The following is a 13,744-nucleotide window of genomic DNA, read 5'->3' as shown; positions in this document are numbered from 1 at the left end:
TTCTTTTGGCAATACCTCCAACGAAGTCACATAGTCATCATAGCTTTGATCTAATGAAGATAATATTATGTAGACTTGTTGCAGTTCATTAAATATAAGCTCTTTTTCTTGCAATTCTTGAAAAATGCTCTTCATACAGTTTAAATGAACTAACATATCTCCATTCCTCTGAAGATGCGTTCGAAAAAGCTTCCGTGTAAGATTTATATGTGCTCCTACACTGTCCCGAACATAAATCTTCCTGAGGTTCTCCCAGCAGTTTGCAGCATTTTCTTCTCCACGAATATGGACAAGCTGCTGATCACAGAGAGTCAGTCCTATGATGCATAAAGCCTGCTCATTCTTCAGTTTAAAGTCTTGTAACTTTTCTTTATCATCATCATCAGCAGGATCCCATCTACTCACATCTGGTGGGTTTGCTATAATGTCCCACAAACCTTCTCTGCGTAGAAGTAAACTACATTTCATTGACCATGAAACATAGTTTGTTCCATCCAGCCTGGATATCATGGACAGTTGTGACAAATTTACTTGTGCCATTACTCTTCAGATATTTTGACTATTTTAAACTAATTAAAACAGTTTGTTTTTACAGTAATGTGCAACTCACACCAACTCTCTCTGCTATATCCTGGTTAGTTAGACTATACTCTGGGCCCATAACCAATGTTAGGGATTTGGGAATTAACCCCTAGAAGAGTATTGCAGCAGTAGTCAAGCCAGGCAAGGGAAGGAGAGCGGAAGGGCCCCAGAGTATACACACACTGAACACAAACACTGTTTGTAGTTTAAATAGTTTTTAATCCAGTTAGAGTTTAAGCATTGTCATTCAGTCCATTAAGTCATTCACAGTATTTCCATCCAGTAAGACTCACTAGTATAGTCCAAGTTAAGAGTCCTTGCAATATCTTTATCAGCCGATAAAGATATCTTATCCTCCTCCGGTTTCACTCTCCAGAGAAACAAACGCTGGATATTCAGCAAACAGTAGCAAACAAAAACAGTTCAGTCACAGGCACTCACAGTCAGTAATCTCAGTTAGTCGCAGCAGCACACAGTTAGTCGCAGCAACACACAGTTACAGTCAGACACAGTTACAGTAAACTCACAGTAAGCTTTCCAGCTTCTAATGCTTCCTTATATTGTAACTTCTAACCGCACCCTTAATCGGCTAATTGCCTGCTGCATTGTGCTTAAAGTGATAAGCACTTAAACCATGATATCTAAGTTTTATATATTTATTCACCCAAACCATATTTGGTATCAATGTTATACCTAACACTGTTTATCTTTTTCTTTGAACCAAAAATATCCTGAATATATGTAGTAGTAGAAAATACTAAATGGCTCACACTTTCCGCTTTGTCTACCAATTTAATAGCAAAGTTGCTGTGGTGGTGTTGAATACAGTTTTCACCTTGGGTTCAGAGTGCTTCATTGCTTTGCACACTTTAGTTTAGTTGATATCTAATAACCCAAATGATATTAAATGTTCATATAAATAATTAGCACATTTTCAAAGAAAATTTAATAACGTAGGAGCAAGTGAAAAACATTTTTATATTTCTTTGGGGGGAAAAACCCGCTTCGGGCGCGAAACAGCGCTGCCCGAAAATGCAAATGATCTCCGACGACCAGATGGAGAGAGCTAACGTCGGGAGATCGTAAAGTGATTTGGAGGCTAAAAGCCTGAAAAAACGAACTGGACTATATCCAAACCTGCTGAGTAATACTCCTGTTTCGGCCAAGGAAGAACAAAAAGCACTGCCTATCCACCACAAGTCTGAGCAAAAATTGGGGAACGCTGGGGAGGAATCCCGTGGAGGAGGAGGAGCGTTCCACAAATTAAGCCCAGCCTAGACATGCAGAGACTGAAGCACATCATTTTAGTGATCTAAAATCAGTGGCTTAAAATGTAAAAAGAAGCTGCCTTGCTCTCATAATTTCCTTTATGTTGCTGTTACATTACATGAAAATCATATTTGGTTTTTTCTAATCTCTTCTCAGCACTCTGTTTAGGCTTCTCTTACATAATTGCTGTTGTTGTTTTTAATATTCTCCAAGTTTCCTGAAGGACTTTGAATGCTCCTGGCTACTGTTCAGTATAATTAATACAATTATTATTAAGAAGGTCTCTCTGCTTTTTTCTCTAGAAAGCGGAGTGGATGACAACAACTTGCAATCATGCACTTTATGCAATTTGTGATGTATTCACACAGTATTTAGAAGTACTTAGTGATGTTCTTTTGGATGATATATTTGCTCAGCTGTACTGGTGTGTTCAGCAAGGTAAGATTGCATCAATTTGTTACAGACAATGCTTGCAATTTATTCTGTATAATATGAACAAGCTGATGCCTTGTTTGCATTTCAGACAATGAGCAACTAGCACGGTCTGGTACAAACTGTTTAGAGAATGTTGTCATTCTGAACGGGGAAAAGTTTACCCTTGAAATCTGGGATAAGACTTGCAACTGTATGCTGGATATCTTCAAAACCACTATTCCCCATGCGTAAGATATTTTTCTTTTTGTAAATATTTGGGAGCAAGTCTGCAAACAAATTCATATGTATGAAATATTGAACATGCATTAGCTATGCTTGTTTTGATATAATGAACATGCACGTGTTTGTTTTATGACACATCTATATAGTCTCTGTATTGGATTTAGTCACACATAAGTATCTTGGAATTCTTATCCCTATCGGATCTTTAACTAATTCATGCTCAGAGCAGCTCTATCTCTCATCTGCTTATGATATTTTTTAATACTAGAGTGAGATGGTTTGGGCTTCTTTTCTGCTTTTTCTTAGTCATCTGAACTGAATTTGTTCAGATATGTGACTGGTGACCTTGTATAATCTTGTTGCCTAATAAACTAATTAAGACCTTCCATTCCCAAACAGCTTCTACTAATTGAGGAGCGTTAAGATAACATTTCCAAATCTAATGATCATGCTTTTTTCCTCCTTTGCTAAAAGGAACTGTAAATTAAATAAAAGTGGTGAAAATATAAGAAAATATGCTATATTAACTTATAACCCAGGTAGGGGTTTTTTAATATAAGTTTTGGGCTCATTTTTGGTGAGAACGCTATTTCAGATTTAAAACTGTTTTTATCTTAAAACATTGAAATATTTCTGTTTTAGAATTAAATAAAGTTGCTTTCTCTTTTCAAGGCTTTTAACTTGGCGACCAGTGGGAGAAGATACTGCTCCTCCATCTCCATCTTCTGGAAGAGAGAAACAGCTGGTATGTTTGAAAATAAAAATGTCAGGGAAAATATTTTGGAATACTCCTTTTCATCCTTATAATATTGGAAAAGATCATATGGTGGGATACCACATCATGTAGAATAGAAAGATGTAGCATTGTATGTTCTATGTGACATAGATTTCATGTACACCTAAAAGAAGAAGAAAATGACCTATTTCTTGAACCGTGAAAGGGATGTCATATCAATTTAATAAATAAATACATTTACCAGATTAGAAGACAAGTTAGTCCCTTATAGTATGTCATGTTATTGTAAATAAATCAAAACTGAAATTATATTGCTTAACTTCCTTGCAATTAACCTATTTACTTAGATCCTTTTTGCTCATTAAAATAAGGTTATTATTATTATTTATTTATAGATTATTGTAAAAATTCTCAGTTCCAGAAAAAAATTCCCCTTTTCTCTTTTCCCTATTTCACACATTCCACCGGTGCCTTAAATTTACCGACCGGCTACTGCGATCTTCCAGAGCTGAGTTGGAATCTGTACAAAAGGAAGGGCCAAAAGGATTTGTTCCATTAGTACTTGTTGCTTTGTAAATGGTAAATAAATGTATTTAGCATATATTATAATTAAATATACAATTACATATTTCATAGTGTTCTGTACTTATCAGATAAATTAACCAAAAATCCTACTTCAAAGCAAGTTCACTTGTGTTTAAGTTTGTTTGCCAAACCCATATGAGATAATTTTTGTCTTTTATTTTCAGGATGCCACATCACAAAAATCTGTAGATATCCATGATTCTGTGCAACCAAAATCGTTAGATAGACGTCAGTTTCAGCCTATTGTAGGGTTGCCTGCAAATGAGGAGGTCAGCAAAAACAAACCTATAGCAAGTAAGAAGAAATGTTTTTAAAGTGTTATTTGATAATCTGCATTTGTTTCTATGTTTGTGAGTTTTTCCTCCTGACAGGTTGCTGTTTGTGTTAGAAATAACTCTTGAAATTCTATAAGCATTGAGAATGAATATTACAAAAAGTGTTTGAATTGCTAAGATTCCTGGAAGTTAGGAAGAGATTCTCACCTGTGATGCTGTTTACATTTCTCCAGATGAGCTGTTCAGAGCATCCATTGTTTGGGGATGATGCTTCTGTCGCTTGTTTGATAGGCTGGGCTTTAATTGAGAGGACGCTCCTCCTCCTCCACGGGACTCCTCCCTAGCGTCCCCAGTTTTTGCTCAGCCTTCGTGGATATAGGCAGCTTAATTTCCTTTCCCTTGGCCGGAATAGCAAAGGCTTCAAAAGGAGACAACAAAAAGGTTTGCTTTTAAACTTTAAACAACTCCTTTAAGGCTTTTAGTTTCAATGAGTCAAACAGCTCCCTATGATATATAACTCGAGCCAAGGGAGCTTCAGATAATGATCTCTTGCCCCCAGGACAATCGGAGGTGATAACGCCTCAGCCGCATGGCTAACAACTCACATTACGATCTTTTCAAGCCAAGCCACTACGATCATCGCTGCCTGCGCCCGACGGGAGAGGCTCCATTTTAAAAGGGTCCAAGGCTTTTTTCTCTCCCCTGGGAAGTGTTGCTGAGCCGATTTAACTCATTACGTGCCTAAAGAGATAACGGCTGGCGCCATTGTAGACTCACTAACCATGCAGTAGTGATACGCATTTTATTTCTGGAACTGTGAGAGGCTTTTCTTTCCCCAAGCAGGAGTCTCCTTCCTGGAACCTGAGGGAAATCACCCTAATACACGTGTGTGTGTGTGTGTATGTAGATAGGGAGGGAGGGAGGGAGGGAGATAGATAGATAGATAGATAGATAGATAGATAGATAGATAGATAGATAGATAGATAGATATAATTATTCTATTTTGGACCCTTATTCATTAAGGAGGAAACTGTTGGCTTATGCCCTCACAGAATTAAACACCAGCGAGCACCAAGGCCCGTGTCCGCCTGTGCAGGAAGCTGTCGCAGGCCTACATCTTATTTCAACAATTCCTCCTTTCTAGGCCTATGAGGTGTTCCAAATTTGGCTAATTCAGAAATAATAATATTAATAACAAAATAATAATAATGATAATAATAATAATAATAATAGGAACAAGAATAAGAATTCAATATTCTTACATAACATTATACAAAACTGGGGAGCATTGTTTTAGGGTTCCCTGGCTATTGCTGGTTCAGGCCCCTGGGCGTGCCAACCGCCCAACATTTCAGCCTCATTAACAGTTAAATTTAATAAGCGGTCACAATGGCAAGCGGCAGTAGCCCAAGAGCCATGTCAAATTCTCAAAACAAATTGAAGCATTCTAAGTGTACCTCCTAAGCAGCAGAAAAAGACGCTAACAAGCGCCATATGGTACTAGAAAAGCACATGAAGAAGTTCATGTGGGAGGATGAAGAAAATTCTTAAACCTCATCTCCTCCAGGCCTACTTCGGCTCCAGTCCCCCTCTGCAACCACCCCTGGATCTGTCTGTGTAATCCAGATGCAGCGCAGCTGCACAAGATCAGGTAGCCCATCTAGATCAGTACAAGCGACTCGAAGTGACTCTGTGGCCACATTGCTCCAACAGCGGCCAGATTCTGTCAAGATGATGACTTACCGGAAAAGATCCCCACAAAGATGAGACTGTAGATGGAATTAGCAATACGCCAATGTATCTCTGCGGGGGTGCAGCATACTGCTCTGGCCAACAACAGAGCGCTCCTTCTGATTGGAATTCCCTATAACTCTGGTCACTAAGCAGGACAGAGCATCCTTACCCTCAGGTATCTCTCCACAGGAGATTCTGTAGTTTCAGATATACTCCCACAAGGTATATAGAAGAAGCAAGGGCTATTGATCGGGTGGAGCCAGAGGACTCAGAGTTCTCCTGCTAAAATTCTCAAATTCTAGTTAGATTCGCATCGGCTCACAATAAGAGGTGATGGTTGATGCTACATCTTGATGACTAAAACAACGCCGGCATCATTTTGTTTATAAGAATTCCATGGCATTATCTGTTGAGAGGCCACTTCCCCTCACAAGGATCTCCGTGAGGGTCCAGGGGACATTTATGCCAATTATGGATCTTTTTCTGAGGTTGACTATTGGGCTTCCTTTTTCAGTTGGCAGCCCTCACAGAATTCTAGCAGCACAGTAACAGCGAGCACCAAGGCCTGTGTCTGTCTGGGCAGGAAGCTGTTGAGGGCCAGTGACTGCAGGATCACCCAGTTGCAATACAGGTCCTGAAAGGTGTTCTCTATTTGGCCTCACAATTTGATTCCATATTCAGTCATCTAATTATGAGTTTGGTAACAGCACAACAATTTATGTTAGTAGCTGTGCACAGATATAACAAAAATATTATCAATAATAACAATATTAATGATATCAATATTATTATGAATAATAACATAATAACAAATTGAATTTACCAAAAAAGCGGGGGGGAGCAAATATCAAGAGGATTCCCTGCCTCTGTTTACATCAGTCCTCTGAACCAGTCAACAGTCCATTAATATCTCATACACATATAGATATAGATATCTCACCTTCTGGGCTTTAGGTCAGAATCTTCAAGGGCAACCAAAAATACCCCCAGAGGACAATAAACCAACTCAAAGTAGGTCAAAATGTCCTAGAGAGACCTCTAAGGCAACAAAGGATGCCAAGAGACACCAAAATGCGTTAGATGAGCATATCTTAAAAAAAAAATTTAAAAAATGCATGAGGGAGGTTGAACAGAAGTCTCAGTCCTCTTCCCCAGCCATGCTGGTCCCAGTTCCAGAGTGCTCGCTTCAGCAGCACATATACTAAAATTGGAATGATACAGAGAAGATTAGCATGGCCCCTGCGCAAGGATGACACGCAATTTGTGAAGTGTTCCATATTTCACCTTGCCTCCATCCCTGGATCTCTCAACACCATCCAGGAGAGCCTCAGAGCGACCGGTTCAACCCAGGCCTTCAGCAGCGCTACTTGCCTGACAGACAGTTGTGGGACCACACCAGAAATCCTCCTTTCAGAGGATATCCCTGACAAATTGAAGGCCTGGAGGGACATGGCAACCTGAAGAGGCATTGCAGCCAGGGTACAGTAGAAGTTGATGGCTAGGCAGCCTCCACAATCTGACCTCGATTCTCACTCGATTTAGTTACTATGCAGAACAGACCTTCATTACCAGCAGGTACCTCCTCCAGGGAAGTATTATATAATCCAGTTACACATTCACATGATGCAGAGGAGGAGGAAGAACTAGAGACCAGATAAACAGGTTGAGGAAGGGTCTACTCACGACAGTGACCAAAATCTGTCAGAGGCGGATCCCCTTAAAAAGGGGGGGGGGATGTCAGACATTGAAGGCATTAAGCCAGACCACCAGACCAGGTCTGTTTTGCCCTCAGACTTTTTTTCCCCAAGTCTCTGTTGTTTCAAAAAAAAAAAAAAACAACTACTGCCTGCCTTGATATTCCATTCCCCTTGGCCCAACAATCATTACTGTAAGGGGGGCCAGACGATTTAGTCTTCTCCCAACCAATAATGTAAGAGGAAGTCATAACTGTCCCACAGAGGTTCTTGGACCTCATCCAGAAACAAGGGGTCTCTTCAGTGGCGTATACCCCTCTTACAGGATATGATAGAAAAATTTTTATTTGGTTTTCTGATTCTGCTAAATTTCTCATCACCACAATAGTAGATAAAACAATAATGGCAATTATCCTCCTCCTCTGCAATTCCAACGGAAGCAGAAGAGGATCTCAAGTTAAAGGATATGCAGGGTTGAGTTGTCTCCATGTAGGGCATGTCGATCTGATGTGGGGGCCATAAGAGCAGAGTCGGACGCATCCCCTTTTTTTTTTACTAGATCGTCTCTCAGGTAGCTCCGCCATCTGCGGGAGATTATCTCAAATTCCAATATCAGGGCACACAAGGATGCCGCAAAACTCTATTAAATTATCTGCTCAAGCCAGGGCATCTCAGGTTATTCCTCGCCTATTGCTATGGCTCAGACATTGGCAAGCAGATATCACACAACTAATGGAAGCTTGCTTCCTCCCCAATATAGGGAGATAATTTGGTTGGTGGTGCCCCTGACCTATCTCTGATAGAGACTAGAAGCAGAAAATAAGTTCCTCTCTTTTCATAGACCCCAAAATAGTCCTTCCCAGCTTTTTGAAGGGTTCCTTCGTTCCCTCTACCAGGGACATTTTCTCTCCAGACTCCAGAGACCGTCTGGACGCATGAATCACCAACAGTCAGATAGTTTCCGATCTGGAGATAGATACTGAAGGGGAGGGCAGAGCAAAAGAATCTCTTGAGGAACATGAAATAGAGGTCTCCATAGGCCTCACAACTGTGCCCCTATTGGTGGAAGGCTCAAGCCTTTCACAGACAGATGGGATGTCTCCACCTCTGTTTCCTGGGTTAGAGATATCAGAAGATTAGGCCTGGCTATAGAATTTCCATCCTCTCCCCTGAACCTTTGTATTACTTGCCTTCTCTCTGGGGATCCTGTTAAAGGGAGCATGATGGAGGCAGCTATTGTTCATTTATTGGAGATCCAGGCAACCAACCTGTGGCACCAGATCAGCAGGGGCAATTTTAGTTTTAAAATGACTTAATCGATCCATAGTTCATAGGAGGCTTAAGATGAGTATACTGAACTCCATACTTCTGACCTTCAGAAGGGGCAATTATCTACCTTCCATTGACTTAATGGAGGCCCATCCCCACATTCCAATTAGATCCTCACATAGCAAACCTCTTAGTTTTTGTTATAATACTCAACGTTTTGAATACATTGCACTGTCCTTTGGGTTGTCATCTGCCCAAGGTTCTTACGAAGGTTCTGATGGCTCTGGCTGTCCATCTCGGGCACACCTGTTAGACGGCAGTGTTATTTATATGACATTTCATTATTATCTTGTTCATATAAACAGGCAAAAGGGAGGCCTTAGCATCGGTCATCACTAGGAGAGACTTGCAGTCCATCTCTCATCACCCACGCATATGCAAGTTTTTTGCACGGGGCTACAATCTTACGGCCTCCTGCGGTGCATTGATATCACACGTGGGACCTCAACAGGGTCCTTACCGCACTCAAAAATAAATAAAACCTCCCTTTGAGCCCCTGTAGACCATGCGTCTCCATTCCTAACATACAAGGTGGTTCTCTTGGTTGCCATTACATTGGCCAGTTACATCTTGGCTCTAGTAGCCTTGTCAGTTAGACAGGAGCTCTGTATTTTTCACACAGACAAAATGGTCCTTAGTCCAGATCCATCTTTCACCCATAGATAAATTTGGGTTTCCACAGACCATAGGAACTGATACTCCCGTACATTTGTCTGAAACCGACATAAAATCTGGCATGACAATGCCACAATCTAGATGTAAGGCGAGCTTTCTGCATATATTTCAACTGCACGATGTGTGTTAGGAAACAAAGGTTCTCTTTGTTTCTTTCAACCACTCACCATTGGGTGCAAGACCTCTTCCTCAATGACCAGTAAGTGGCTGAGAGCACAATTCCCAAGTCCTATGAGACACAATCTCTTCCTGTACCTAGGGGTATCACTGTTCATTCGACCTGGAGCGCTGCGATGTTGACAACATGGGCCACAAGCGCCAATAGAGAAAATTTAGAAGGTGACAACATGGGCCTCACCATCGCCTTTTATTTAGAAACTATTAGAATGATGTCTTTGCCTCTACAGAGGCTGCCTTTGACAGGAGAGTGTTACAAAGGGTCCATAGGGACCAAGAAAAAGGGGAATCCGAACCAGACAGAAACCCTCCCATAGGACACGCCAAGCTTTGATATGTCCCAAACAATGGATGCTCTGAACAGCTCATCTGGAGAAGGGGCGTTGGTGCTTACCTGACACGCCCTTTCTCTGTGAGCTGTGAAGAGCATCCATCCCCACCCTTATTCGTCTGGTGGGATGCTATTCCAGCCAAGTATTAGAAAGGGTGAAGAAGAAGAAATATTTCATCACTTCGACTTCGCCAAAACTGGGGACGCTAGGGAGGAGTCCCGTGGAGGAGGAGGAACGTCCTCTCAATTAAAGCCCAGCCTATCAAACGAGCGACAGAAGCATCATCCCCAAACAATGGATGCTCTTCACAGCTCACAGAGAAAGGGCGTGTCAGGTAAGTACCAATGCCCCTTCTAATTCTGGGTGTACAGTCCTTCCTGGTGTTTATGATTGCTTCCCGCTGTCAGGTTTTTTAGAAAAAATATAAAAATAAAAATTTCCTCCCTTCTAAGTTCTTTTCAGTGGGTTATTGTTTTCAATCTTTTGTACATTTTTATATTGTTTTAAAAGTTTTTGAAAAAAGCTTATATAACAACAGTGCTAAAAGTAATACAGCACACTTTCATATGAATTTGGAATGGCTCTGAAACCATTCAGTTTTACAATGATAACTATATCTAGAAAGTTGAGTTGATTTATTGCTGGGTGAACTGGGGATAACTAAAATCACGGCAAAACTGTTATATTTCTTTTTTCTAGAGTCACTGCAATTCTGCAGAAATTTAAACCATTTGTTCTCCTTTGGGTAGGAACTCTTACCACCCTACACTCCCATATTTCATCATAAAAGCCGCCATGGTGTTATTTTCAACATTTTGAGGTTGGCAGAAGACAGTTATGTGCTGGAGAGTAGAAACTATGGTACGGAAGTGACCTACAGTAAATATTCCAAACTTCTCTCAGCACCTTTTGTCTCGGCCATGCTTATTTAAAATTACAATATGCTCTCATTCTCCAAAAGAATGTTACACCTTTAGATGACATACTTTTAAATTTTATTCTAGATATTTTAGCATTAATCTATTTTTGAATTTAAATTTGCAGCTGAAATTTAACACAATTCGATTTGTTTGTACAACTTTGATGTTTAATTAAACAATGCATTTCTATCATATTTATGTTAAAGTTACAGATGGACAATATTTAAGTCTTCAGAAATTATTGGAATGCATTTCAGTAATCTTTCATTATCATTTTGGCTAGGGCTCCTGGGATTTTGTATTCAACACTGTAGATATTTTATATATGTAATTTAGGGTAATATATTTGGCAATTGTATTAGTATATATTCAATGCAAATAATTTGGCAGACAGTAGAAAGTTTCTAACACACATAGATGGTTAGTAGTTTGCATGATTGTTTCAGTTACCAAATTTATTTTACTTTTTTCTTGTTTTAAAAGAATTTCCAGATCAGAAACTGTTTGGTGCGCTGTTAATCAAATGTGTGGTACAACTGGAACTTATTCAAACAATAGACAACATTGTCTTTTTCCCAGCAACCAGCAAAAAAGAAGATGCAGAGAATCTAGCTGCAGCACAGGTAAGGAGCGTCTACTGGTGTGCATATATTCATATAAGTGTTTTCTTCTTCCAGTCTTGAGCCAAATGCTCTCTTTCATAAATTTTGTAATTTCTGGAGGAAAATTCCTGGATTTCCAAACATTTCAATAAGCATCCAGAATAAACTATGATAATGGAAAAATTGGACCTGCATCATAACATCAACCCTGGTCTTTTGTAATTGAGTGCCAAGGTTTAGATGCAAGTGTGTCAGATTTGGTTTACATTGTGTTATCACAAAGTATGTTTTGCTGTTTGCTTTCTTGACCCTTGAAGATCCTTAGAACACTTCTTATTTTCTTCTTAATTTAAATATTAAAAGTGAGATTTAGTTTCTTGTTTCTTCTGTAAACCATTTGAGTGCATCCTGCTTAGTCAAACAGTTACATAGATAATAACTTTTAGATACAAACAAGCTTCACATCTGATGCAGAGTTCTTTATTTATTACTTGTAAGGGTTTCCATGTGTCTTTCTTTTAAATAATTTTGGAGACAGTGGTACATATTTTTAGGGAAAAAGCATATGATTTGCCTCATCACCATCACTGTGGCTACATAAGAAGCAACTGCTCATGGATAGCGGCTGCTCCTGAAGGAAGCTGTTTTCTTGTCCTTTGAATATGGGTAATCATTAAGTAATAATATAGTTTAGAATTCATATAGAGCAGACTTGTATAATGTAAATATATTTTACTACATAAGTTGTAAATTTACTTAGAGTGAAATGTCAGTTGAACAGATTCCCTATTTAGCAGACTTCAGATACAGTGGGCAAAATCTACATGCAGATATCACCTCAAAATAAGGAACATTTCTTGTATCTGATTTACTCTGAAGGCTAAGCAACTAAGTAAGGTCAATTGCATCTTTTCACATTATTTGCACTGTGTATTTTGCATCAAATTATGTCCTAATATAACTAGCTCATAAATTCATATTTAATATTTGAAATTTATTTATTATGATATTTTAATGAAATCAGTTTGTTCTCAACAGCTGAAAACTGTTGAGAGTCACAGTGAGATTCATTGTGACACCCAAAAAGCTAACTAATAAAACTTAATATTTCCTTCCTTCCTTCCTTCCTTCCTTCCTTCCTTCCTTCCTTCCTTCCTTCCTTCCTTCCTTCCTTCCTTCCTTCCTTCCTTCCAGAGGGATGCAGTAGACTTTAATGTTCATGTGGACACACAAGATCAAGGAATGTATTGTTTTTTAACATCACAGCAGCTTTTCAAACTGCTGGATTGTTTATTAGAATCTCATAAATTTGCTAAAGCTTTCAACTCAAATAACGAGCAAAGAACTGCACTTTGGAAAGCAGGTAAGTCTTGTCAATTGTAAGGCCTTTAAATGATGAACATTATGCAAAAATACTGTTCAGGTACTCCTCAGATTACGATGATAGGACTTGATTTTCCATCACTAAGCAGTGTTGTTGTAAAGTGCAACCTAACTTAACCACATTGCTTAACAACAGCAATCCCATAGTCACAATTGCCATTATTACCCCAGAACTATGCAATTTGTTATACGGGAAGAGATAAGAGTTCAAGTTTGGCTGCATGAGTTGCTGCAGGCAGGTGCAGGCAGAAGGTACAAAGTGAAAAAGTGGCAGGAAAAGTGGCCGGAATGACTTCTAGTTGGCATTGTCTTTGCTTGTGGGAAGTCAGTATGGAAATTGTAATTATGTGGCTATAGCTTGCTGCAACATTGTAATTATAAACTGGGCACTGAGGACACAACTGTCGATCACATGTCTCCAGGGACATTGCGATGGCCAGAATTCAGAAGACTGATGGTAAATCCTCCTCATTTACTGCCATCAGAACTTTGAACAGTAGCTAAACAAATTGTTTAAATAGAGGTCTACCTGTAAGTTATTTTAATGTGGCATAGTAAAATTATAGATGAAAAATGTAACAATGCTTTTAGCTTCAAATTGTACTGATCACAGAAACATTAAATCATGTCTTAATATCTGTAACTCATTTTTTTTAATTCTGAAATTTTAGAGGAATATGAATTCTGGATTTGCCTTTGTTATTCACTCATCATTTCTTCAATGACTATGATTCAATAATTCAATAATTCTTTAAAGAATTAAATATTTTCAGATGGGTAATCATAATTTGTAA

General features: G+C 39.2%; 1 protein-coding gene and 1 non-coding gene across 3 annotated transcripts in view; both read left to right on the top strand.

The window, feature by feature from the left end:
• The window catches only part of ARFGEF1 (ARF guanine nucleotide exchange factor 1), a 76,937-nt gene that overhangs the window by 59,417 nt on the left and 3,776 nt on the right, over positions 1 to 13,744 (top strand). For both annotated transcript variants that reach the window (XM_026691866.2, XM_026691858.2), the window contains exons 31-36: positions 2,154 to 2,289; positions 2,375 to 2,513; positions 3,181 to 3,253; positions 3,994 to 4,123; positions 11,449 to 11,588; positions 12,762 to 12,930. In XM_026691866.2, coding sequence (XP_026547651.1) covers positions 2,154 to 2,289; positions 2,375 to 2,513; positions 3,181 to 3,253; positions 3,994 to 4,123; positions 11,449 to 11,588; positions 12,762 to 12,930 — 787 coding nt within the window. The remainder of the gene's footprint in view (positions 1 to 2,153; positions 2,290 to 2,374; positions 2,514 to 3,180; positions 3,254 to 3,993; positions 4,124 to 11,448; positions 11,589 to 12,761; positions 12,931 to 13,744) is intronic.
• On the top strand, positions 7,016 to 7,121 carry LOC113430960 (U6 spliceosomal RNA). Its single transcript, XR_003373249.2, has one exon. It is a non-coding gene; the product is annotated as a U6 spliceosomal RNA (small nuclear RNA).

This window comes from Notechis scutatus, chromosome 3 (assembly GCF_049901735.1).
Source record: "Notechis scutatus isolate UNSWTSFEM ecotype Mainland chromosome 3, rNotScu1.2, whole genome shotgun sequence".
Classification (NCBI taxonomy): Eukaryota; Metazoa; Chordata; class Lepidosauria; order Squamata; family Elapidae; genus Notechis; species Notechis scutatus.
Note: the sequence above shows the minus strand (reverse complement) of the source record. Positions and strands in the feature narration are given on the sequence as shown.